This window comes from Cyprinodon variegatus, unplaced genomic scaffold, assembly GCF_000732505.1.
Source record: "Cyprinodon variegatus isolate N-32 unplaced genomic scaffold, C_variegatus-1.0 Scaffold1675, whole genome shotgun sequence".
Lineage (NCBI taxonomy): Eukaryota > Metazoa > Chordata > Actinopteri > Cyprinodontiformes > Cyprinodontidae > Cyprinodon > Cyprinodon variegatus.
The window spans coordinates 20,032-45,970 of NW_015152128.1; the positions used below are offsets into that span (position 1 = coordinate 20,032).

General features: G+C 34.9%; 1 protein-coding gene across 1 annotated transcript in view; it reads left to right on the plus strand.

The window, feature by feature from the left end:
• Positions 1 to 6,784: 6,784 nt before the first annotated feature.
• The window catches only part of atp11b (ATPase, class VI, type 11B), a 44,044-nt gene continuing 24,889 nt past the window's right edge, over positions 6,785 to 25,939 (plus strand). Inside the window, 10 exon segments of the mRNA XM_015404246.1 lie at positions 6,785 to 7,090; positions 15,088 to 15,204; positions 16,951 to 17,040; positions 20,933 to 21,013; positions 21,343 to 21,450; positions 22,268 to 22,396; positions 23,097 to 23,200; positions 24,183 to 24,230; positions 25,162 to 25,226; positions 25,694 to 25,775. Coding sequence (XP_015259732.1) covers positions 7,064 to 7,090; positions 15,088 to 15,204; positions 16,951 to 17,040; positions 20,933 to 21,013; positions 21,343 to 21,450; positions 22,268 to 22,396; positions 23,097 to 23,200; positions 24,183 to 24,230; positions 25,162 to 25,226; positions 25,694 to 25,775 — 851 coding nt within the window. The 5' untranslated portion in view covers positions 6,785 to 7,063.

Genomic DNA, 25,939 nt, shown 5'->3' on the forward strand with positions numbered 1-25,939 from the left:
CGTTAAAAGCAGGTTTAAGTTTCAATACAATATCCCAACCTTTTGACATCTCAATGAACACGGCTCAGAATTCAGACTTTGGCATACATGTAACTGCAATTCCCAGTAAAGCAGCCAGGGGGATCACAGTCTCTTTGGAGGAGCTGCAGACATACCCAGGTCAGGTGGGAGAACCAGCTGGCAGGACAACTGTCAATCACATGCTCTGCAAGTCTGGATTTTATGGAAAAGCTCAAGACGTAACCTATTATTTAAAGAAATTCTTAAAGTTTAAGTCTGCATACAGGATGCTGTATGTGGCTGAAAACTACCTCTGCAAAAACAGTTTCACTAATTACAGCATCATAGCCTTAAAACATGGTGATGGTGGCACCAGGCTGTGGAACCAGATTATTAGCAGAGGCAGAAAGGCTGTAGAGTTGATACAGAGGGTGGATATCTGGGTGGGCTGTGCAGAATATAGAGTAATCTTCGAAGAATATGTTTAACAGGGTCCAAAAGATGTGAGATTTAGTTAGGGGTTCATTTTACAGTAAGGGGATGGCCCTAAATAAATATCAGTGAGATCATTTAGATCAAACACTACACATGCATGAACCCCTCAAACACCATATAAACATAAATCCAATTATAAAAAAATCTTTCCTACAGATTTTCTCCATGAAATATAACAGTTTAAGTGATTTCATAAACAATAAATAGGGGGATTTGATTTGCATTAAAATCCCCAAAGCAAGGTAAAGAGTTAAATTAGTTTATGCTATTGTTTACTATCTATTATTTTCCTTCCACCAATTTGTGTTTGTTATACAGAATCCTAATAAAATATACCGCAGTTTGTAATTATAAATTGCAAAAGTCATTATCGTTTGTTTCTTTTTCTTTGTTGTTGTTGTTTTTTTTTTTTTCTTTAGTACCATTCTGCAGATATGGGCTACTAAGAAGGCCCTGATTAAGAATGATGCAGGAGCAAGATGAAGTTGCTTGGAAATCAAAATGGGAGACTAATTAAATCACTTTAGAGAAGGCACGCTGACCTTACCACTACATTTTAGTTTTAAAGCTATTTAAAAAGTTTAATTTTTTTATAAAAAATTTGAAATGGGGATATGAGCTTTTAGTTTTGATTTGTTTGTTTTAGAATGAATTTTTACAGTGCTCAAAAAACAACTGTGGTCAGATATATTTATTCTTAAACATAAATATCATTACAGCAATACAAATTAAGAGAGAGAATTCTAATTTTCCCTAAAGTATTTCTTAATTTCATTGTCTAAATATAAACTATTCTATAAAGTCCATTAGCCCATACAGGCAGGACAACTGTCTTCTACAGTGAAGCACAGCAAAGAATTCTAAAATGTTTGTCAAAAGCTCTCCCAGGCACTTGCAAGATTGCAGTTTAAATTCAATTCTCCACAAAGCTGGGACGGCTGCCAGACATTATCTTGTGCCTCGCCATCCATTCCAATAAATGACATTGAGGGTATGGTGGATCACTGGCCTCACTTACAAAACCATATGCAACTGTCTGTGACCACAGTACAAACTTTCACTTATCCTTAGAAAGCCTTGAAATAAATTAAAGTAACAAATTAAATTAAAATGAACAACTGAGAAAGTAGATTTCTCTATTGTGATCCACCTACGTAATAATATTTAGTATTTTTCTATTGTTTAATTAAAGATACACAGTAATGGATGTTTTTCAGTAATTATAGTTGTATACATGTGGTATATGTTGTTTTTTTACTATGGAATATTATTTATTTTTTTCATCATAACAGCAGGAATATACATTTTGCTATTAAAGCAACATTTAAAACTCCCAGACTTATTGCAGGCCAGCTGTGAGAAGAAGGTCCCAGATGTTGTGCTGCAGTGGCATTATGTAAGCCAGCATAAACTAGAGATTTCACTGCCTGTCACATGGGATGAACTCGGCTCTGGGCTCTCACACAAGCACAGTGAGGCAGCAGATTAAGCACTGGATTTGCAGGAAAAATCTGCCTTTTTAAGATGAGTTCGTAACATGTCTGCTTTTACTGGAGGCTAAGTAAAAAAAAAAAAAAATTGCTTTAGTAATGTGTGAAATCACTGAACTTTCCTGCTGACAATAAACCTTAACTAAATGTTGCATCGATACACATTGGGGGAATTTATCTATTATGATGCCCACATAGAGGGGCCAGGGGGAAAAAAAATATACAATATGTGCCAAATCCACTTTATGAAGCATGAACAACTGCCTGAGGATCACCAAAAAAGCATGTATACATATGTGTATTTCACTTCTAAAGGAGTTATGAGGAAAAAAGAGATAGAGGGGGGCAGCTGCAGCTGTTCTGCTCCAAATATAGCTGCTGGCACACATTGATTACACTGGATTATTAGCATTTGCTTCTCTTGCAACGGATGACAGCAGATTCATGTGTTCAGTCAAATACTACATGACAAGAAAGAGAAGATATTCACATCACATAAAGGGATGCCATAACTCACAGATAAATTGCTTACTAAGACTCTTGTTCACTACCATTTCTTGTGTATGCATTATTATGTGACTGGAATATATCACGGGCAGGTCTTTAACAGAGGGAGGGGGTTGGAGGAGCAGGGATGGAGTCATTATAGTAAAAGAGGCACTCTTATAGAGAAATGACCTCACTTTTTGTGAGATGCCTCACAAGAAAAATTGTGGGATAAAAAGATGAGAGGAGGGAATTTCTAAGATCTGGAAAACACAAACTTCTATTATATTAACTCCGGTCTCATTTATGCTAAAATCAAAAAGTGTGAAAGTCTTTTGAATACTGCTATCCTTGAAAAAGAATTTTAATTCATTTCACTCTATCTATATAGTGCCACTTTACAACATATGTCATTTTAAGGGACTTTACCAAGACAGTACTGTCAGATTGGTTAGGAAAACCTGTTTATTGCATCCAGTCACTGACTTGCAAGACGGGTCCCTCCTGGATGAGCATGTGGCAATGATTTTCACTTTCATTTTGTTGTTGACTCTTCAACAATCCCTCACACTGAGCATGCATATAGCAACAGTGGAGAGGAAAAACTCCCTTTCAACAGGAAGAAACCTCTAGCAGAATCTGGTTCAATGTGACCGGCCATCTGCTGATCAATGGAGATAGAAGCAGACATACAGAAAGAAGTAGAGATTTAAAAGTCCATCAGCTCCACAGGCAGTCCTTTTTATGTTGTAGAATGACAGCAAAAATTGGAGTATGTTTACATATATACATATATATAAATTTATAGGGACATGATACAAACAAATGATTAGCTCTTATTAATTTTTGTTAATAGTCTGATAAAATAGTCTGAAAAACACAAGTTTATTTAGGCATAATGAGAACAGGCATAGATCCTAACATTTGCATCAGTGGGTCGGCTCAGGATGACTGAATGATCTGTCTCTTTTCTACAGGTCCTTGTCTGCCGACCTTGTGACAACAAGCTGATATTTCTGGCACAGAAATGATCAGACGAGTACAGTGACTGAGTGTTAACAGTGAACTTGTCAGTAAGGACAGGGACACCATTTAGCCCTGAGGTAAATGGGTCAGGGAGCTGATTATGTCTTGTGACTGTACTATTCTCCTGTATGCACAAAGAAAAGCTAAGATTTTGCATGCTAGTTGGAAAGTCATATTATGGTTGAATCTGAAATGGAGATCTTCAGTATCTTTCCTTTGTCCACTCTATGGTATATGGCAAAATGCAATTGCGACTTCTCATTAATGTTTCTTTGTAATATGTTTTAAGTGTGCAGTTATGTGCAGTGTTTTTTCAGCTGTTAAAGTTGTATTAATCCTGTTGTACTATAATGGATGTAGTTAAACAGCAATGGAACATTTTTTATTTACAAAGTAAGGCAATATTCCTGTCTGTAAATATTCAGAAGACAGAGATGGAGGCTATAATTTTAGAGGCAAAAAATAATCTTTACATTTTTAGCGTTGGAAATAGTATGAAAACTTTTTGTTTTACTATGGACTAAAACTGTGGAATAATCACCAGATCAAAAAGAATTTCAAGATATTTATAGGGCTGCAACTAACCATTATATTGCAAATAGATTAATCTGTTGATTATTTTTTCTATTAATCGATTAATAATCTGCTAGCTAAAGGTTCCTTGAAGAAGATTTTTTAACGATATTAAACCAGGTAAAACTAAAACTTTTCCACTTGAGGAGATTTGGATAGAAAATATTGACAGATGAAAAATATTTTTTTATCCTAAATGCATAATGTTTATATATTTTTTTAAACTGTGGTATAATCACTGCTCTAATTGGGTTGCTCTGTCAGGTAAAGGCATACTTTACAGTCTCTATTCTCCAGTTAACGATTGCAAAATTATTTGACGATTATTTGTCTATAATCGATTCATCACGATTAATCCGATTAATTGTTTCAGACCTTGATATTTTACTTAAAGTGCATAGTTGGGGAGGATCAGACTTACTTATATGTCATTTATCTTTACCTGCTATTCTGTGCTTATGAGTGAAATTTTTTCTCTGTGAATGTTATTGTATTTTCCTCATTACCAATAAATGTTTTAAACAAAATTAAGTTTTTATAGTATGATACACTATGGTAATGTCAGTTTTCTTCTTCCAGATTTTATTGAATGTACATGACATTCTTCCAGAGTTTTTATGGGTTTTTTTTTCCTAATCTCTCATTGGCTCAGCAATCAGTTTAGGTGAGAAGTCATGTCTTGGTTGACTCACTGTTGCTATCTGGGACCTTGCTTTAAACTTCTCCACTGCTTTATCTGTCTGTCCTAATCCTTGGTCTTTATGGCTGTTGTTCACTGATGTTCCTTTCAATAGTTTAACCTTTCAAAAACTTGTAAACTGATATAAACTATAAATCATTATCACTCTTTCTCCTTTTTTATGCATTTAGATTTAATTTTTTCAGTGTAGTTATTTAGTTTTTTTCTTTTACATTTTTTATTGAACTTTATTGATCTCACACTGGAGAAATTTACTTCTGCATTTAACCCATCCCCTTGGGGAGCAGTGGGCTGCCATTGTGCAGCTCCCGGGGAGCGGTGTGGAGGACCCAGGGACCCAGAGTGCAGGCTGTGGGCATTAAAACTGGGTACTTGCAACCTTATCAGCGCCCTGCTCTAATCACTAGCCCAACGCTCCCCAGTTTTTTATACTCTTATGATCATTAAATCATTTTTGCAATATTAGTGTTTTTGTTTAATCTCTGGATATACGTTTTTTTCTTTCTAACAGTATTACTATTGTTATTATTATAATTTAAATTTAATCGCAGACAGTAGCAATCCAGTGCAGGTGGTGGGAGATAAAAGACATTTTTTTTGAAAGCTCAGTTGTGACAGATAGAGGGTGTTTAAATCTGCTTTTCTTGCCAAACAAAACATAATGATAATAATAATAATATCTGCTTTTAAATTCTTTAAAAGTCAATTGTAGTTTTTCATACCCCAAAATAAACAAATACATTTTACACATATCTTCAGATAAACATTGCACACATCTTTAACCATATTCTCTTTTTGATTATTTTCTTATGTTGCAAATCAACCTTTACAGTCAGATTAATTTTCTTATATTTTGTTGTATTTTTTTTATTTTTACATTTATTTATTTATTTATTTATTTTTTGTTACGAAGGAGAAAAAAGAGAGACAAAGGAGAGTGGAAAATGAATGGCTTAATAGAAAAACTTATTTTCTGAGAAAAAATACTTGGATTAGAAAATATATGAGTTATAAAAGATAAAAAGAAAACTGAAATAATTTTAAAGTAATACAAAGGGTGGAAAAACATGTTTCAATATTTATGTGTGGTCAAAAAATAGGATATGGAATAAAGAAAGATTCGGAAAAAAAAATAAAACAGCAAAATATTTTCTTTAAATAAATGCGTAAAAAAAAAGATCCTGCATTGCAGTAAAAAACTAAAACTGAATATTCATTTTTAAAATAAAAATGGAGAATAAAAATCCAGAGATAAAATAGAACAATTAAAATAGAAGATGTATATAATAATTTTAAAACGACTGATGAATTTCTTCAATTTATCTCTACTTTTTATCCGTTTTTTTTTCTTTTTGCATTTAATGGCTCCCCAATTTAAATTTCAGGCTTTGTTTTTTAAGCAATATCTATGTATGAGTAATTTATTTATTAAATTTTAATTGTGGCAGGAGTGGTCCTCCATAATGTGTATATGTATGCTTCCCTTAGTCTTTCATTTTAATTCTGACACATGTGAGTTTGGTCCCTTGGGAATATTGGGCTAAAGATTCTACTTTATTCTATTCTACTCTGTTCTATTCTACTCTGTTTTATTCAATTCTACTCCATTCTATTCAACTCTATTCTAGTCTATTCTACTCTCTTCTATTCTACTCTATTCTATTCTACTCTACTCTATTTATTCTGTTCTACTCTATTCTTTTCTATTCTATTCTATTCTATTCTATTCTAGTCTATTCTATTCTATTCTATTCTTGCAAGGGCAATTTCTGTAAATAGCTCAATGCTGTGAAGTCACTAAGTAAGATGAAAAAAACAGAAAAAAACTTCATACTTTTGTTTATAATGCTATTTAACACATTTTCTTTAAATTCCACATAATCAATGTGAGCATTAAAAAATAGATATTTTTCTATGTGTTGTGAATAGACAGGGGGCGTTGAAAGGCTGCAGGGAGAGCAGCCAGTCTGTGCACCTAAGTTCGTGTGTGACAGTGGGCGTGTGTGCGTGTAAAGTGATCGTGGCAAAGCCGAGAGATGTAGCAGCGGAGCTCACTGGGACTCTCCGTGGCCACCTTCGTCACTTTTACTTCTGCTCATCTGTCCGACATTATCACTGGGAAATGGGGGCGTTTTGAAGCGCTTCTTCATGACGAGTCGCATTGTATGAATGAGCCACGCAATGCGACCAAGAAGAGCTGTCCCCTCGGAGGATATACTGCGGTTCGTTGGAGTAGCTTGAGCTAGCATAGGGCTAACGCCTTGTGTTGCCTTTCGGAGCGTATCCTGTCAAGATGCTGCGGTGGATACGACAGCAGCTGGTAAAACTGCTTTCGATGCCTTGTATTAAAACCAGTTTTCATCATTTCCCCAAATTGAACACGAGCCTTAGTTTGTTGAAAGATGTAAGAACTTTATTTGGCTGAATTTAGCAAGCTAACTTAGCCGTTGGTGTTTGGTGTCGATGTATTGAAAACATTTTCGTCGTCTGTCAGGTAGACGTTAGGTTAGCTAGCATGTAGCTTTCGGCTAACTGATAGTTGGTAGCTTGTCTGTTAAAACTGAACAACGGTCAAGAGTCAGTTTAAACAGCTATAAATAAACTTACTCTAATTAAAATCTAGTTTGGACTGGAATCTTTGGGAAAACTAACAAACTACATTGCTTACAACGGAAAAGTTAGACATAGTCACCAACTCATATCAAACTTTTAATATAATAACAAAAACTGTTTTACTCGACAGGCTTACATATTGAAATAATATTTATGTTCAGAAATAGTTTTTTCCTGCATATAATTGGAAATAACGGTTTCTTTTTGTAGCTTCTAAAATTGAATAGCCTTCGTTGTGTCAACACTAAGCACATATAGCGACTAAAATATATAATCGATAAGCTTTGCTTGGTTATAATTCGATAAATTGATATAAATTGATTGTTTAAAACAACAAATATCTAAAAAACAAAACAGATATTTAAACAAAAAAAGCAAACATTTTCTATTATTCTCTATCTGGTTTAGTTTAAGTCAATTTCCGCCACTCGTGAAACATAATAAAGATGTCAATAGCGTTGCATATTTTTTAGTGCATTACGCGAAATTTAAAAAGTATAAAGATCTATTTAGATCAAAAAATGCAAGAAACCTTCACATTTGAAGGTTTCAAAATAATGCAAGTAGAATAAAAAAAAGTTTTAATTGATAACAGAAGAACTTTAACATAACTCCCTGACTAGCTAAACAGCTTCACTACTATATAAAGCTATTAATGTGCAGAGAAGTGAAACTTATTGAAAATATGACAAATGCCAAACAAGTGTACATAAATGCATACTAAATATTTAAGTGATTATTTTTATTAAAGAACTGTTGTATGCAGAAACAGCAAAGATTAGCAAGGTTAAGGAGCCCTCAGATCATTTGTGATCAGTCATTTATTTCTATTACATCATTTATAATAGTCATTGTTGCCATTATGTTGAAAACCTTTGTTTTAATTATATTAAGACAATAGGAAAAAAAATAAGACCTTCAAAAATGGTATGTTTTAAGGTTCAAAATACAGCATGAAGTGTGACGGGCTGATTGTAAAGAAAAATAAAGTATTCAAAACATTCAGACAATGTATTTTTCACCACAGTGAGCTTTTGTCCCCTGGCTTTGTCCTAGGCAGTGAGTAAATAGATAAGTAGTTGAATTCTTCCTCTGGTTACATAATTGGTTTGAATTTTTCACATTTCTATGCACATTAGCAAATGGAAAGCAGTTTTTTTTTTAAATAAGTCCTAGCAGTAATGCCAATAAATCATTATTAATTTACCAGCAAGACAGAAAAAAAAAGCCCAGATTCACAGATCATGTTACAAGTCATAATTATGTTACAGCTACGTTATAATTAAGAGATACTGTCTCATAATTATGCGAAATGGATATATAATCAGCTAAGTTATTATTACTGAAAACTTCTTTTATCACATTCTATAAAATTGTTGTTATTATTAAGTTTGTTCAGATTTGCCAAAGCAAAAAGTATGGAGGCAGTTAATATGGTTGCATTTTTAAGTTCAGTGGCCTTATTGAGATTTCAAGATTACTAATCTGATATGAAAAACTACTTTGTCCTCTAAGATATAATGTACTTAATATGTTGTTTTTAATATGTTGGCAACATTTTCAATTGATTATTATAAGATAAGCTGTCTACAAACACTTAATGACTTATGAATTATTGATAAAATGTTGGTGTTTTTAAAAGCCTAAAGTCTGGTATTATTAATTACTGCCAGTTTACAGTGAAGCTTATTGGACTCTGACCTGAAATTACAAAACAATATAGCAGATAAAAAGCTTTGTGTGAAGGGACAATACAGTTAAAAGGTTGAAATACAAATGCCATTAACAAGCCTATTGGTTTTAGCTACCCTGATAATTTAGCATTTGATTAAAGTAATCAAAGAAGAATCCAAAATTCTCCTAGATATTTAGGCAAAATGCAGCAATTGTCTGTACTACAGAAACATAGGACCAGTGTTGCTGCTCTGATCTGTGAGTTATTCTTTAATAATAGATTAACAGAGTTTTGCTCATGAAATGCAGTACAGCTTGCAGTTTTTAGTTTTAGGTCTCCATGCTTGTTGCAGCCTCTTGTTACAGGTCTCTATTGACACTTACTATCTAGTAAATGAATTGTGATGCTATTGCAGATCTGTGTGAATGTGTGAGCTTACTAACTCGTTCTTAAACTATGATGTCAGAGTAAACATTTTTTTTAAACTCCCTGTTGTTAATCACTTACTACTTCCTGCCCTTACAATTGGAATGGAGATGAATGGACTCTTAAGACTCTCTGTTTCAATTTCTTAAAGTTTTTCTTCTGCTTTTAAAGGTTAATCCTTGGCCATTGTTTGATCAGAGAGTTTCCTCTTAATTTGAGATAGCCAAACTACTGTAACCCCTCGCATAGAACTGACCTGCCTAGTTAATTAAAAGTGCAATTAAATTGCATCTTAGCACACCTGGCCTAATTAAAAGGGTTGTCAGAGGCAATCTGTCAGGCCATGATAACGCTGGGAGGTAATGCACTACTGCTTATTCCCTCTCCTTCAGTTTCTCTTAGAAAACTCAGAAAGGAGGAGAGAGATGCAAGAGTTGCGGCTCTATTGTCTCTTAATGTTGGACTTCCTACATAAGCAGAGGTGATATCATGCTAGTACTTCTGCATTTACACCATAAAGAACCGTCCGCAATCATATCTTGCGTAACGGGCATCTGTTGAAACTGAGAACGGCATGCTTTTCTGATTAATTTTATTTCATTATTCCTGCATGTGAGATGCTGAACACTGCCCTTAGATGCTTACAGGTTAGTGTGGAAATCTATAGCTTTGAATAAAGAGTGAGAAAAGGGGAGGAAATTGGTAAACTTTATTTGACTTACCTGTACTTGCACATCCTCTGCACGGTGTTGTCTATATTTGGAGTTTCTTGCAGGACATACAGAAATTTTCATAAAAAGATCTAATAATCTGCTGACAGAAAGCAATAAAACAGCTGAAAAATAATCTCATATCACCATGGATGTGTAAGGTGCTTTCAGTAAAGGCAGCTTTTTTCCTCCTGGCTATTATTTACCCACCATATGTTGGATATCTGTTTATCAGTGTTACTGAGGCTTTTGCAGCGGTTATCATTTATAGGGTCTAAAGCAGCATGTGTTCTTACGGATGATCTGTTTTTTTTTTTAATGTAGCTGTTCCCTTGTTTTGACACTTTTAATGCACAAAACTCTGCTGTATTGTTTCACATTGGTCTTACTGTAATTCAGAGTATGGCTTTGGTTGTTTTTCTTTTTATTCTTCATGGACATGTCTCCACCAAGGCACCATGGGACTTGTAGGCTTAAGGCAGGGAGTAATTATATTTCTGTCTTAAAATTGATGTGGGCTTTAGAGTCTGCAGAAAAAGGTTAAAGGTCTTAACTTGTCTACATTCAATAGATAATTTAGCCACACATGTCTGTGAGTTTAAACTTCGAATTAATCTGCTGTGCAAAATTTTCATTTATACAGACTGTCTTTAGTATGTTATTTAGTGAATTAAGAAAGCCAATATTTTTTTGCAGTTTGGTATTTGTTTCTAACTAACTTGAGAATTAATATAGTGGAGAATTCATAAAAAATCTTTCTGTAACTTGTTGACAGTCACTTCAGCAAGATTATTTAAAGGTTAATAAGATTAAGTTATAAAAAAATGTGGCATTATAAGTATTTAAAGCTTGTTATATCATTAAGAAATACAAAATATATATCTGATATGCCAATGATGTTTCTTTTTTTGTTTTATTTTTTTTATATTTTGATATGACATTGTTTTTTTTTTATTTCTTTTGGGGGGGAATAAACATTGCACTAAAGTTAAGTTTTTTTACATAGTAACTTTTACATTTTAGATTCTGAAAGATAAAACATAGAATCTAAAAGTATTAAAACATGATGAAAACACTCAGGATAAATCATTTGGATTTGTACTAGATGTTGGTTTAAGGACCAAAGGGCTCACGTTGGTTCATTACATGTGGCTTCAACAATTTGGTATGTAGCAAAGGTTTTGACCATGCAGGGTCCTGAAAGTTAACATGAGAAGTGAGTTCTGAAATGCACAGCTAGTTAGTGCAATAGCAGTAAAACAAGGGGAAGTCTTGCTGCAAAGCTTTGGACCAATTAAGTGCAATAAGCACCTTTTGGCCTGTTTATGTGGGGGGGTGGGATGAAAGGAAGCAACAACATAAATATGGAGCTCCCGTTTATACACCAGCACTCTGACTTTGAAATATCTTTTAAAATGAATAACAAAAGAAAAATGTTTCTTTTGAAAGAAAAGATGATTGTTTTTTAAAGAAGCATTGATTGCTCAAAAAGAACAGCTGAAATTGAGAGTTTGAATAAATGGCCTCATTTAAAATTTAATGTTTTTCTTCTCAGAGGATCCATGATCCATTGAGCAATAATACATCACTGTCTTTAGATTTCAGTTGAAATGAGGTAAGCGAAGCTATCATTAGCCTTTTAGGTTAGTTTAAATCCTCTGTGCTGAATTTTGTGATGTCCTGGAAAGGAGTGATACAGGCCCAGTCACTTTTGCATTTTCTAAATTTTCATTTTGCTTTCTTTAATTGTGTAAACTTTGTCTTCAGGTGATTATCTTGCACCTAAGATAGGCAACCAACCAATGATTACTCAGTTTCAATTTGCACAGCTTTTTCATCAGGGCTCAGGGCAACTACAACCGAAATCAAGGAGAGTAAGGATCAGCACAGCAAATGACGAAAACAGCCTAAAGCCAATGCAGCTGTAAAAGCCGCTGTGAACTTATGCCTCACCAGTGGGTGGCGTGCTAGATGTGACACCCAGGCAAAGAAGAAAGAAGAAGGTTGTGCTGGGTTGCATGCACAAACATGCCAGTGTGTATCCAGTTATGCAAATAGGCCTTTCATGACTGAGATGCCATGGGGTATGGCTTCAAACTTATCCAGTCTAAAAGCAGGCTTTAAATGTAGTCTGTTTTATGGCTGCTTTGTAATGAAACAGCCAAGAAGCCATTTGGGGGGGATTGAGCACTTATCCAGGAACCTTTGTCAATTCTGGAAAGTTTAACAACCTTAAGTATGGAACTTAACGTTTTTAAGCACATAGAGCCCCCATCTTTTTAGATGCATTTTGTTGAATGCAGATGCACAACACTTCTTAACAGGCAAAGATTAAAGAGATTGATCTTTTTTATCTGATCAGGTGCTTATACAATCTTACTTTAATTTATTTATCATTGATTCTGCTGGCTAGTTAGTAACTTGATGTTAGTGTTTTCCACTAAGAGAATCATAAATTGAACATAAAAATCGTACAGATTGGTAGGAGGAAGCCACTCCTCTTGGGTATTAGAAGGGGAAATGCTGTATAATGAGGAATTTAAAGGTATGATGTGGGTTTTGTTTCATAGCTAACCTTTAGGTGTTTTTCCAAGGCAGAATGTCAAACAAGAGCAGGAGACAGCAAATGTCTTCAAATGGACAGGCTGAATGTTCTATTTAGAATGCACTGCTTAGACATCTTTATCTGTACCACACTTACTCTAAAGCATATAAATGATAGCAATAATGCATATTAACTAGGTGCAGAAGTTTCTTTTGTCTTGTGAAAGTAGCATAATATTAATCCTTAAAAACCAAACAGGTACTTTGAGAAATGTTGAAGTAATGAAGCTTAAAGTAAAGTAACCAGTGATGTTTGAAACATTTTTTTTTTATTTGGAAAAACATGAAAAGGAAAATATATTTTGGGAGGACAAGACCTGAGTCTAATTTTAAGCCCTGCAGCAAAGATGATAGTTGAATATGTTGGTAAACTGGTGTTAAAATATTAGTAAGGTGAAGAATGATGTTTGTAAATGTTCTGCATGACTTGCAAGAAAAATATAAAATAAACATCTCATTATATCATCCCATACCTATACCTTGTCCCCTAATAATGAGCAATAACAAAGTTTAATTGAAACTTATGCTTTTAGCAAAGATGTGCTGGGACTGAAAAGCTGCAGAAGGTTCTCAATAATGTGGCCTCATTGGAACCTTTCTGTAAGATTGTTCAAATGTTTCGATAAGCTTTCCTATTTAATCTACTATCAAGTGGCTTAAAATGTGCTATAGCCATATAGATCCTAAATGAATGGTAGTTGTATTTAAAAAAAAAAAGAATTTAACAGGAAAGTAAGGCTAACTGCTGGATGTCATTGATACTGTCTTGTTTTTTTGTTGTTGTTTTTCTTTGCATTAGGGAAATATTTGATCTCCAAGTGGTCTCGTACTTCAAGCAGTGATTCCTTTCTATGTTTTTTTTTTTTTTTTTTAAGTGTTAGCAAATTCTATGATTTTTATGGAAGTTTGTATGTTTTTTGTCATTTGAACAGTAAGGTTCAAAAAAGTAGTAATACATCTATTCAATCTTCTTTAGGGAAGTATCATAAGGGTAACATTTTAACACAGAAGAAACTGAATGTTCAGTTTGCAGCTTGCTGCTTCAAACAAAGTGGTTCCTATAATTCTGCAAGACCGCATCTTTCTTAGAATAATTCATTACAACTACATGTTTGCTAAGATACTTGTGTTGAAAGACGAATGATATGGCAATTTGCTCATAGTTAGCCAATCTCGCTTATTGCGTTGCAGTTACCAAGTCATGTTGTTCATATCCAAGCTAGGACTCTGTAATTAAATAACATCTTGCTAAGTCTGTGTCTAGATATGGAGGTTTATAGAGGTTTAGTAAATCAAGTAAACATTGGTCTTAAAAATGTTTATTCTGTAGGACCATACTATACGCGGATCAAATAAGGAGCTGTGTATAACAAGGTTTTAATTGACGACACGGAGTATAGAACAGCATGACGTGAAGTGGAGTGTTGTTCCTCCTCGAAGCTTTGCATTTCACGATTTGTAGTGCACTCTGTGGGAGAAGCTCCACCACGTTTCATGGTGTTGTATATTCTGTAGCGTACATTATAACCGTGTAAAGCGCAGCTCCTCATTGTTTAATTCTTACATGATAGCTTGGTGATCTGTGTTGGGAGCTCAACAGCTGCCCTACTGATGTTGCATTCAGATGCAGTCTTCTTATCTCAGTGTCTTCTATTTATTCTCTATTTAAAGATTAAGCTTTTCTTGCTTTGAATTTGCATAGCAACTGTTCTTTCTGCCAAAAGTTTTAATCATTGGCAATATTAAGATATATTCTTCCTTGGAACTAACAACATTGTTTGTCATACATGTAAGTCTGTAGTGCTTTTATAAAAAGGTTGTTAGAAAGCTTTTTGACATCGTGTTAAAGCTATTCCTTTTCAGCTTTCAACTACTATTTGTAGTATTAAAGGTTTAATCAGCCTTTTTTATGACAGATTTATGCAACCTTCATTGTTGGACTAAGTGACTTCAGTCAATGATCCATTATAAGAACTGAGAAAAGCTAACCTATGCTGGTTTGAGTGTTGCCATAATGTTCCTACTATTTATTTATAGTTTTGGTTTCTGCTTTAAAGCTTTAAAGTCTTCCTTTTGGGTAATTCTTAAATTATTAAAAAAAATTGTATGTAGCTATTTATAAACCCATTACACAGTGCTATCATTTTACTTATAGAAATAATTCTGATTGTTGACTGGTATTTAATATCTATAAGGCTACGTTTTAAGCGCAACAGAAGTAACCTATTTTCTCCTCCCTATCTTCTCTTTTTCCTCCTTCTCTATATGTTGCTATCTTTCTTTTCTTAGGGCTTTGACCCTCCCCATCAGAGTGACACCCGGACGGTTTATGTAGCAAACCGTTTCCCCCAGCATGGCCATTACATACCACAGCGCTTTGCAGACAACAGAATCATCTCATCCAAGGTACTAAAAGGTGTTCCAGTCATACATGCCTAATGAAATAAGCATTTTGAACTAATATATTTGTGTTATCTGTACAAGTTCACTAGAAATGCTTTTACTGGCTGTGTGAAGATGACAAAGTGAAAAACATTTATTAAAACTTTATTTTATTTTGGGCCATATATGTAACAAAATTTGAATATAGAGAAATGCTGGTGGGTCTTTGATAAAAATTTGAAATGAAAAGGTGAATTGTTGAATTCCTTTGATCATATGTAAATCTAAAATGTACTGTCACCAGTCTAATAAGTGTTACTACGGTCAGTTGCCTTGGTGCTCATTTAGATGTGTCATTACCTAATTCACTTAAATGTGAATTTATCGGATGATTTTCTTGTCAAATCAACCGCTCCCAGCACTAAAGCCACATTTGCACTAAAAAACACACACAGAAACTGAGATCAGTAGGTAACCTGAGGTTAATGCCTTGCCTGGGGGCGAATCGACATGTGGCAGATGGTAGCTGAAACCCACAACTCTCAGAATGCAAGACCACTACTCTCTTAACTGAGTCACAGTTGCCTAATCATTAGGGATGCACGATATTGGGATTTTGGCCGATATCCGATATGCCGATATTTTAAAACTCATGTAGCCGATAACCGATATCGATACCGATGTTAAAGCTGGACAAAAATAAGTAGTCATTGAAAATAGCAGTTTTGTTATCCATTTCTGACACTTTGAAAAATAATATACTCAAATATATTTTCATATGCTGATATCAAATTGATTTTTAAAAACGCGGTATCGATCTATTTTACTTTCAAATTCTCGTGAAATTTCATCGTTCTGTTACAAACTCTCGTGATATTTTGCAAATTCTTGTGAGATTTTGTTAGTAAAATAGATCGATACCGCGTCAATATATCAACATATAAAAATATGGCAAACTTTTGTGAATTTTCGGGGGATTTCGTAGCATAACGATGACATATAGCAATATTTCATTAGTAAAAGAGATTGATATGGTGTTTTTAAATGGCAATATATCAGCATATGAAGATATTGTGATATTTTAATGTAGCAATATTTTTCCCCTCGTCTTTAGAAGTTTTTAAGTCGGTAAAAAAGAAGTTTTTGAGGAAGAAGAAGTAGTATTTTATTTTATTTAATTTTTTAGACTTTAGAAACTCAGAAGCTGATCAAATATCGGGTTAAATATCGGTTGGGTGGCCGATGTCCGATATTCAGTTTTAAGGCCGATACAGGCCGATACCGATAGGGGGCCGATTATATCGTGCATCCCTGATAATCATGCTTATTTTAACTGTTTTTGGATTTTTTTTAGCTGATTTAAAAAATATATATTTTTGTGGCTTGCTATCCAGTATAAGTTGATTTAAGACAGTTGGTGTTAAAGCTAATGATATCCTTTTGGCTAAGCAGTGACAGCAGCTATGGCTCGTAAAGATGATGGAGGGAAAATCTAAATTCCAAAGCTTATTTTTGTCAACATTTTGTAAACTGAATTTGTGTGCAGTGTGACTGGTATAAAGGATCATGTGTTGATAGAGTGTTGAGGACTATAATAAAAATTTTGCAATCTATATAAAATTATAAAGAATTGTACCTCTGTCCTAATTTATACACTGTTACAATATGCCTGTGAAAATAACGTTGACCACTCTGCTTTAGTAATTTGGAAAAACATGTATTGTGCCACTTTCCAAGATCTGTAAACCTTTAATTTTTTTTCTCTTTCAGTACACGGTTTGGAATTTTGTCCCTAAGAATCTGTTTGAGCAATTCCGGCGGATAGCAAACTTCTATTTTCTCATCATCTTCCTTGTGCAGGTAATGTGACACACAGGCGCAGATAAAGAAGTCAGTTGTGCGGGTTCATGTTTTTCTCAGTCAGCTGGTGGTGAGTCATGTGTGACCTCAGCTTCCCTGCCTCATTTATAAACCTGTGTCTATCTGTTACTGCATTAGTGGATGTCTCATTATTTTTAAAGACCTAAAGGTAGAGTGGTTTGCCTTTATAAATAGAAAAAAATAAATTACACACACATTTAGCAATGTGTGTTAAAGCCATCCAGAAATGTTTTTCCATCAGAATTCATCAGTCAGCCTGCACAGGAGGTGGATTTGGCTTTCAGATTTTTCCGCCATGCCCTGATTTTTTTGGGGGCTGTGTAGTGAAGCCAAAGGAACCAGCTTGACTTTTTCTGTGACGGTTCTCTTTTCACCCACCTAAGTTGTCAGTGAATTTGAAGCAATTTTTTTCTGAAATCTCTTCACAGTGGGGACACTTATTTTCTCGTCTTGAGGTTGTGAAGGTGACATTTTCTGACATGGTCAGCTTTTAGTCTTTTTAGATAAACTTTCTCTGTCAGGAGCTCTTTGAAACTCAATGTCAGCTTTTGTGTCACTTCTGGAACACAACATTTTAACAGCGGCAGCCTAGTGGTTAGGGCAAAGAACTTGAAATCCTGATGTTCTGAGTTCAGGCCCCACTCCCACAGACTGCCACTCTGGTTCCCTGAGCAAGACCCTTAACCCCACACTGCTCCCAGGGTGCTGCACAATAGCAGCCCACTGCTCCCCAAGGGGATGGGTTAAATGCAGAGAGTTAATTTTGTTGCTCTGTACTTGTGACAGTGTAATCACAATAAAAGCTGAAAAAAAAAATAAATAATAGATCCAGTAGGCCTGGGTGATATGACCTCAAATCAATCACTGAGTTTTTCTTTTACCGACATGGGAAAATTGTCACCGGTTATCGTAGTGAATGACGATAATGGAAAAAAAATCCAGTTTATCACCCAGCCCAATGATCCAGGGTGTCGTTGCAGGTAGGTTTATTCATTGCTTGACTTTTGAGAACAATTCTTTTTTTAAGAGAAATAATAAAAGAAAAAAAAATTGCTTCTAAAAACTACTGAAATCTTCCTGGATGAAATAGTCTGAACTTACCTATGATTTTGTTTCTCTTGTTTTTTACTTTGTATTTAACCATTCTATGGCTTTCTTGTTTGCCTGCTTTAAGCAGTGCATAAACACTTGAACTTGAAAATGGCTGTTATGATTTTATTTGTTTTGTTTTTTGCAGTGGTCTACTTTTACACAAGAACTTTATTCATAAAAACTTTATGACAACATCTCCTATATCCAATTTTGGATGCTGCAGGTCTTTAACATGTTACTGAGCTCCAAGTGACTCTTATCTTTCTCGGTGTTTTCATTTTTTAAGTGGTAATAGATAAATGTCATGTTCATTTCCTTCAGAGTAAATTTCCAAGGGCACTCATGCTCTCTATTTGAGCAAGTCATTGTTTAAAAAACATTTAATAATTCACCATGCAAAACTCCTTTGCTAAAAACAATCCATGTTGAAGCAAGTTTAAAGTTTGTTGAAGAAAATTCATATAAGCGTGTTAAATATTGGGAGACTATAGTCATGTCAGTTGAGACCAGAAAGTTTTAGGGAATTCATATTTAAATTTCATATCATTCTGGCCTAAAAATGTATATAAATGTACTCTTTATCAGACCATATTGTCCCAAAAAAATAGAACATTTCTATTTTTAAAAAAGTCCTGTCTTAAAATCTTAGTTTTTTTCCCCCCCGTTATTCTATGCAGCCCAGTTAGTTATACATCAGCTTGTACTCCTAATTTCGGCCAATCATATATCAACGGTCATCTGTCAATCACATTTTTTCAGTCATATTATCTTGATTCATATGTCGCAGCTAATATATGCAACGGTTAAAATAAGAAATAAGAATCAATTAACTATACCAATGAGTTCTGTCCCAGTGTTCTTGGGGATGGACGTCTGTGTCTTCGGCAAGTAGAGCTAACAGAACTGGCAGCGTTGCGAGGCAAGGGCTCAAACATGTACGGCTGTAAGTCTTCTACACCAAACCAAGCTTTGCCAACCTGGCGTCCTCTTCCACAACAACCACGTCACCACTTTCCTCCACTAAATAAAAAAATGTATGACAGAGGAGACTCATCCACGACCTCCGACACAGAACTCTTCTCTTGCATTTTTCCCGCTGTCCATAGTGCTTATTGATAGTGTTGTTGCTAAGTGCTACTTGGTCCCAATGTAATTTCCCATTGGGAACCTACTTGCACTAAGTTGCTAACTGGTTAGCAAGATGCTTCCAAGACATTGGCAACAACCAAACTTGTTTGCGAACCTTCCGCCACAACATTCCCGTCCCCTTTATAACTGACCAATCGCATTCACATTATTCACTTGTGTAAAGTCGGGCACCACTCGAGGAAATTCCTAACTGCAACCTTTGGAACAGCCGCTTCCCTATGACTTTAAAAGTCATACAGTACAGCAACAGTGTAGTTGGTGGGTCGAAGTATAATGATGCAAAGCTATTTTTTAAGCAGTTGCTGTCGGCAGATTTAATGTAATAAAAAAAAGCATGAATACACAAATGTACTGAGATATTCTTGATGAGGATTGGCTACTATCCAACGGGATATTCAAGAATAAAATACATTCAAACAAGACAATAATCCCACACACACACACAGAATGAATCTCTTAATTAGTCACATAAAAAAAAATCTAAGTGCTAGAATAGCCCAGCCAGGCATCTAACTTAAATCCTGTTAAACAATCCCATCTGATCAGTTTCTCAGTACAGGAAAAAGTCTTAAAGTTTTCAACACCAACAGAGGCTTTTGTACGAAGTATGAAGTACATTTCAGCAAGAGTGTTCTGTACTTTTACCCTGTGCCATTTCATTTGATCAATTCTTGCTTAATATATGGACGTCTATGGTTTTATTTCTTCTCAAGAGTGAATGAGAGCAGTTTTTACTAAATATATTGTTTTTTTAATCATTGCAATTTGGAAATATATTTATCTCAGAAAAGATGTAATACATAGAACAAAATAGAATTATTTTTTATTGGACCACAGTTCGATTTAAAGTGTATTAGCAGCACATATGGGGAAAAGAGTTAACATCAGCAAAAATAAGCAAATTAATTTACTTCTTGTATGTTTATTTTAATGTCAAGTAACATAATATATAAGTCATCAATAAAAAAAATAAATAAATAAAAAAAAGATTGTATTGACCTATAAATGGCTTAATCACAAACTGAATGTTCTCAGATGGTAATAACTGAAGTATCACCTGAGTTAAGCAAATACAAATTTGTTTACACCTAACCATGAAATAATAACAAAATGTAAGAAGGTAAACCACAAAGTCCCTCAAAAATATCATAAGCTTTGATAGAAATCGCCTATGAGATTCTGGTTTACCTCTGAGTAACCATATATGTACAGCTACATGCTTTGAGTTTAGCTCACAGCCTACAATGTAGTCACTCTGTGCATTTCCTGTTTTTTTTTGCAATGCACCTTTTTTTGTGGCTGGTGCAGACAACTTTTAAATCTAAACCTTCCACTGTGGAAAGATTGAATGGTCCCCTTATGTCATCTTTAAACTTTAGAAATGAGGTGATTGGGTGAAGAGAATCTCTTTCAAAAACGGTCAGAAAAATGTGTTTATGCTACCTTTGTCATCAGAGTTTAGACTTGAGGGAAGTTGTCAGAGATTTCCTGTTTGACACACAAGCCACTACTTCTGCTGTATTTCTAGCTCATTTCTCTTAGAAAGGTTACGTCCCCCATACTCTGATGGTAGCCTCTCACTGGTCTATGGCTTTTTTTTGACATCTCTTCATGTGTATTTTTTCTGCAGTTAATGATAGACACTCCAACTTCCCCAGTCACCAGTGGGCTCCCTCTCTTCTTTGTGATCACAGTTACAGCTATTAAACAGGTGAGAATACAAGAGCACAATAGCTTCCTCTTATGCGAGCTAAAAGGGTGGAACCAAAAACCTGGTGCTATGTCAAAATAAAGTTTAAATTGTCTAAGAAAGATCAACTAAAATGATTAAATCCCCTTAACTTTATTTGTAAAATTGTATCAATTACGAGTTCATAAATGCCACTGAACTGTACATAATGATGTTTCTTCGGGCTAACCTTAGTAATTATATATTTTTTTTAATTATGTAGATGGTTGTGCATTTTTAACCAAATAAAATTAGCTGTGTGTTCTCTGCAATATCTAAAAGAGTTTACTTACTTTTTTTTGTACTCCCAGGGCTATGAGGACTGGCTGAGACACAAGGCAGACAATGAGGTGAATGGAGCGCCAGTGTTTGTGGTTCGCAGTGGAAGTCTGGTAAAGACCAAATCCAAAAACATCAGGGTAAGATTCCAAAGCTGCCCCGCAATGAACCTTAGTTATGTTCCAAAATCTGCTCTTTGAGCAAATGCTGTTTTGTAAAGATAAAAGTATAAATTATTAAACTACAATAAAGAAGGCATTTGCACCATGAAGCACTTTTGCTATTAGCCCTACTCTAACTGATCCAGGGGGTTTAATCCCATTGCATGGCTCTCAACTATGAGCAGTAAAGTGCATCCAAGCCCTCTGAAGTCAACATTTACTGACATTATAACTGTCTTGTTTGGAAGTGACTTGATGTTACCAAAATAATCTGTGTGTGATTTAGTTAAAAGGCAAATGAAGTTCTGAGGCTTTAAACAGTCACAGTTCAATCACTTTCTGCCAAAACAACTAAATGTTTTGCAGTATTTTCACATAGGTGGCTCAATTTGTCTGTTCCAGTAAAGTCATAAAGATGCAACTTTTAGTTTCTTACCCATAATACCCAACAAGGTTAGTATAAAAGGAAATTTCCTTTTAATCTTCTAAAAAAACGTTTTTTTTTTTTGAAAAAATGTTACAAGCTGTTATACTTATTTTAAACTATGTTAAGGCCTGATGAGTTGCTGAATTAAAAACTTGTCTTTTTTCCGTTCTCATCTTAAAACCTAAGATTTCCTGCAACAGGATTGAAACTTAGTAGGTTGTTGGTATATTTACCAGCATTTTTCGGATCATTCATTTCATAGCACTACTGCTGTCTAATAGCTAAAGCTAGGCCCAGCAGAAATCATTGTCCTAACCCTTGACGGCACTAACTGTAGCCTGTTGTGTTTTCTCCCCTCCATCTTTTCAGGTTGGGGATATTGTTCGTGTTGCCAAGGATGAAACTTTTCCAGTTGATCTGATTTTGCTGTCGTCTGATCGTGTCGACGGTACTTGTCATATCACCACAGCCAGCCTTGATGGGGAGACAAACCTTAAGGTTTGTTACTACGTTGTAATCAAATTAACATCTTTGCATGTTTGCCTCTGAATTCTCAAGTGCATGTATTATTCAAATAAATAGGTTTCCTCTTAGGACAACAAGAGCGTTGTGAAGTATTGGATGCTTCCGGTTTACAGAAGAGCTTTAGCTTATAATATGTTTTAATCACCCTCTTAAACTTGTTCTTTGATCCTCTCTTACCTTTCCATTACGTGGTTATTATGGGCCTGTGATTTTTTTTACGGTTGATTAGATAGATATGATAATAGTACGCAGTTAACTTTGACCTTCCTTTTTTTTATATTTAAGGTGATCATGAGGCCTGGGGAACATGACTCATAATGCAGTGCACTGATTATTCACTTTAGGTGAACAGAGTTCCACCTCATGGAACTTGACATTGAAATATTTATACCTTAACTTTTCTTACCAAGGTTAATAAAAGTTTTTGTTTAATCAAATGTTTACAATCGGTGTTCCTTTTTTAGCACACAGGTGCTCAAAGCAGTTTACTATAAGTGAGCAGTGGAGTTTTTTTCTGTTTGTTTGTTTTACTAAGTCATATATTTTTCTATTTCACAAAAACAGGAACTTTATTCATTTCATAGTTCAGCTGTTATATAGTTGTTATATAGTTGTATAGTTGTTTAAAAGCCTTTCTACTTTCCCTCATTAACATTTAACATTTTGTTTGTAGACCCATTTTTCTGTGCCAGAGACTTCTGTGTGCCAGTCAGTGTCCCAGCTAGAGGCCTTGCAGGCTGTGGTGGAGTGTCAACAGCCAGAGGCCGACCTATACAGGTATTATATTTGGTGATTTTGACATCATTTAACAAATATAAATCAAAATACAAGTTGAGTGGACAGTTTTAGACCAGTTTTAGAATCTAAAATGCAAGAAAACACAAAAGAAGATAATGTTTACCCAATACCTAACGGCTGCTACGGTTAGATGGTTTCATATTATCAACACTGGCCTATTTCCTTACTGGTGCTTATGTGGGAGTGTCTGACGGAGCTAGACGCTTATATCTGTAGCTTTCACCCCTCCCCCACCAGGAGAACTGCTGTGTTTTCTGTACGACTCAGTAGTTGCAGCTCTTCTCATATAAATTTAAATTACTTGTGAAATGGTCCATCTATAAATTGTATTCTGCCTCCGGTTCTTCTTTTTTTTTTTTTTATTCATTCATTTGACTGTTTTGTTGATATTCAGTCAATATGTTTAGTGAATATAAATCCACGTGCTATTTGAATTATCAATTTGCATTCATCGTGTTGCTGTCTAAATCATTTTTTGTAAAGGAGGTTTTTAGTCTCAGTGCTTATGTTTGATTGAAGAAACGTTTAATAAAAAGAAGTATAAATATACTGGTACCCTGTTGATGTGGTTGTACTGTGATAAAATGTAAGAAACTGCTGCTTACTGCAATTCTTATTTGAATCCATATTCAATTATTCTAAAAACTTGAACAGACATTAAAGAGTTTGCTTGCTTATCTAATCTATTTCTGTATTTAGGCCCAAGCAGCAAAGCGCCCCGAAGGCCTATTGTAATTATTCATTGAGTTTCAAATGTATTCGGTTATTCATTCACTCATATATTTCTGTATTAATTTTGGCAGTATATTATTTCAAGTGTTTGTTTAAATAGCCAGGGTGATAGTATCCATCTTTCGATTGAAACAATGCTTTTTTTTTTTTTATTATGGGTTTCAAAAGATCTTGGTTTAGTCTTGTTTTCTGTACCTGCTCAGACCTTAAAGGGTTCTTTATCCTTCAGATTTGTAGGACGTATAACTGTGACTCAGCATGAAGAGGAGATCGTCAGGTAAGTTTATCCCCTTATTCTCACTCCAATACTAGAAGTGCATGAATTAGTTAGCCTGAGTTTGAAAAAGTTTTGTTCTATAAAAACATTAACTACGCTGATGTAAAATATTGAGTTTCATAAGTTTAACAATGAATGCATCGTTTGACATTAAAGAGACACAGAGTTTGGCTTTTGCTTGGTTCACATGGCAAGATGATTGTGCCAATTTCTGCATCAATCATCCCATTATCTATAAACTCTCAGAAGAGGGGAACCTGGTTATCGGGGGGGGAATAATCCTGCTGTGTTTTTTTTTTTTTTCTCCTTCTTTTTAAGAAGAATGTCGGGACTGCTCCGATTGCAAATTAGGGTCATTCAACATCTTGAATTGTCTCGGCCTGATATTATTGTATTTTTTTCCATAAGGAAAACTGAGCAAGCAACTAAATGAATGTCGAGTGAAGCCAATCAGAAAGTTTTTCATCAAAAAAACAAACACAACCCACTACAGTTGCATGTAAAGCCCCTGTTTGTGCTGTCTCCTCGCCTTTAAACCATACCTTGTCTTATCTTTTCTATTGAAATATTAATCCAGCAACCATCTTCATTGCTTCTTCCTCGTTGGCATAGTTTGTTTACTTTAACTCACTTTTGATTAAGAGAGGTTTGTGAGATTTCCCCTCTGATATCACCATCTTCTGAATTAATACTGTTAGTGTGAGGTAGGTTGATCTTGTCGTGTGGCTGTACACCGCACACCAAGAATGTTTCATCTCTGTTGGTTTTCATTTTGAAAACCACCGAACAATTTAAAAATCTTGCCATGTGAACCAGCCTTTAGCAGAGTTGGGCCACATTAAAGATCAAGGGGAGTGATATTAGAAATGCACTGATTGCAAAACAATTACCTTGTACCTGTTTTTTTAATTTACTTTTCTTTTATCTTTAGACCATTGGGTCCAGAGAACTTGCTGCTCCGAGGGGCAAGGCTGAAAAATACCAAAGAGATTTTTGGTGAGTCAGAATAGTAGATAAAAGGAAAAAGGGGAAAAAAAGACAATTGGCCCAAGAAGGGATCATGGAGATGTTTTTTTTTTTTTTTTTTTGGTACAGAAAGTATCCCTTTATATAGGTTAGTTTAGAGCTGTTCTTAAAAGTTCTTAAGTTCAAGAGGCATTTGCAGGCTGTGGTTTAAATTATTGAATAATTTTATTTCAGACAAACCAGTAAAAACGTACAAATGTAATATATGCAAATATTATGTATAATTATTAATATATGAAATTATATGAATAATTAAGAGCCTGTCTGAAAAAGTTTGTGTTTAGCCTTTACTACTTTTATGTAGCAAATTAGATGCTATAATCTGTTAATGCTGCATGCATTCTGGTCTGTTGTATGACTTCAAACGTTGTTCAATGAATAGTGTGTTGGACGAGCCTCAAAGTTGATATATACCTGGACCTTCTGTGCTGTTTCAGGTGTGGCAGTTTATACAGGGATGGAATCCAAGATGGCGCTCAACTACAAATGCAAGTCCCAGAAACGCTCTGCTGTTGAGAAGTAAGTTATTGATGACTGATGCTGCTTTCACACCAAAAGGAGCAGAGGCAGCAGGAGCAGCTAGTTTACATGCAAAGTCAATGGTTGACGCGCCTCAAGGCGCAGCAAAATGTCCCGCAGCGTGTTTTGAGCAGCAGGAGCAGCGCGTTTTGAGCAGCAGGAGC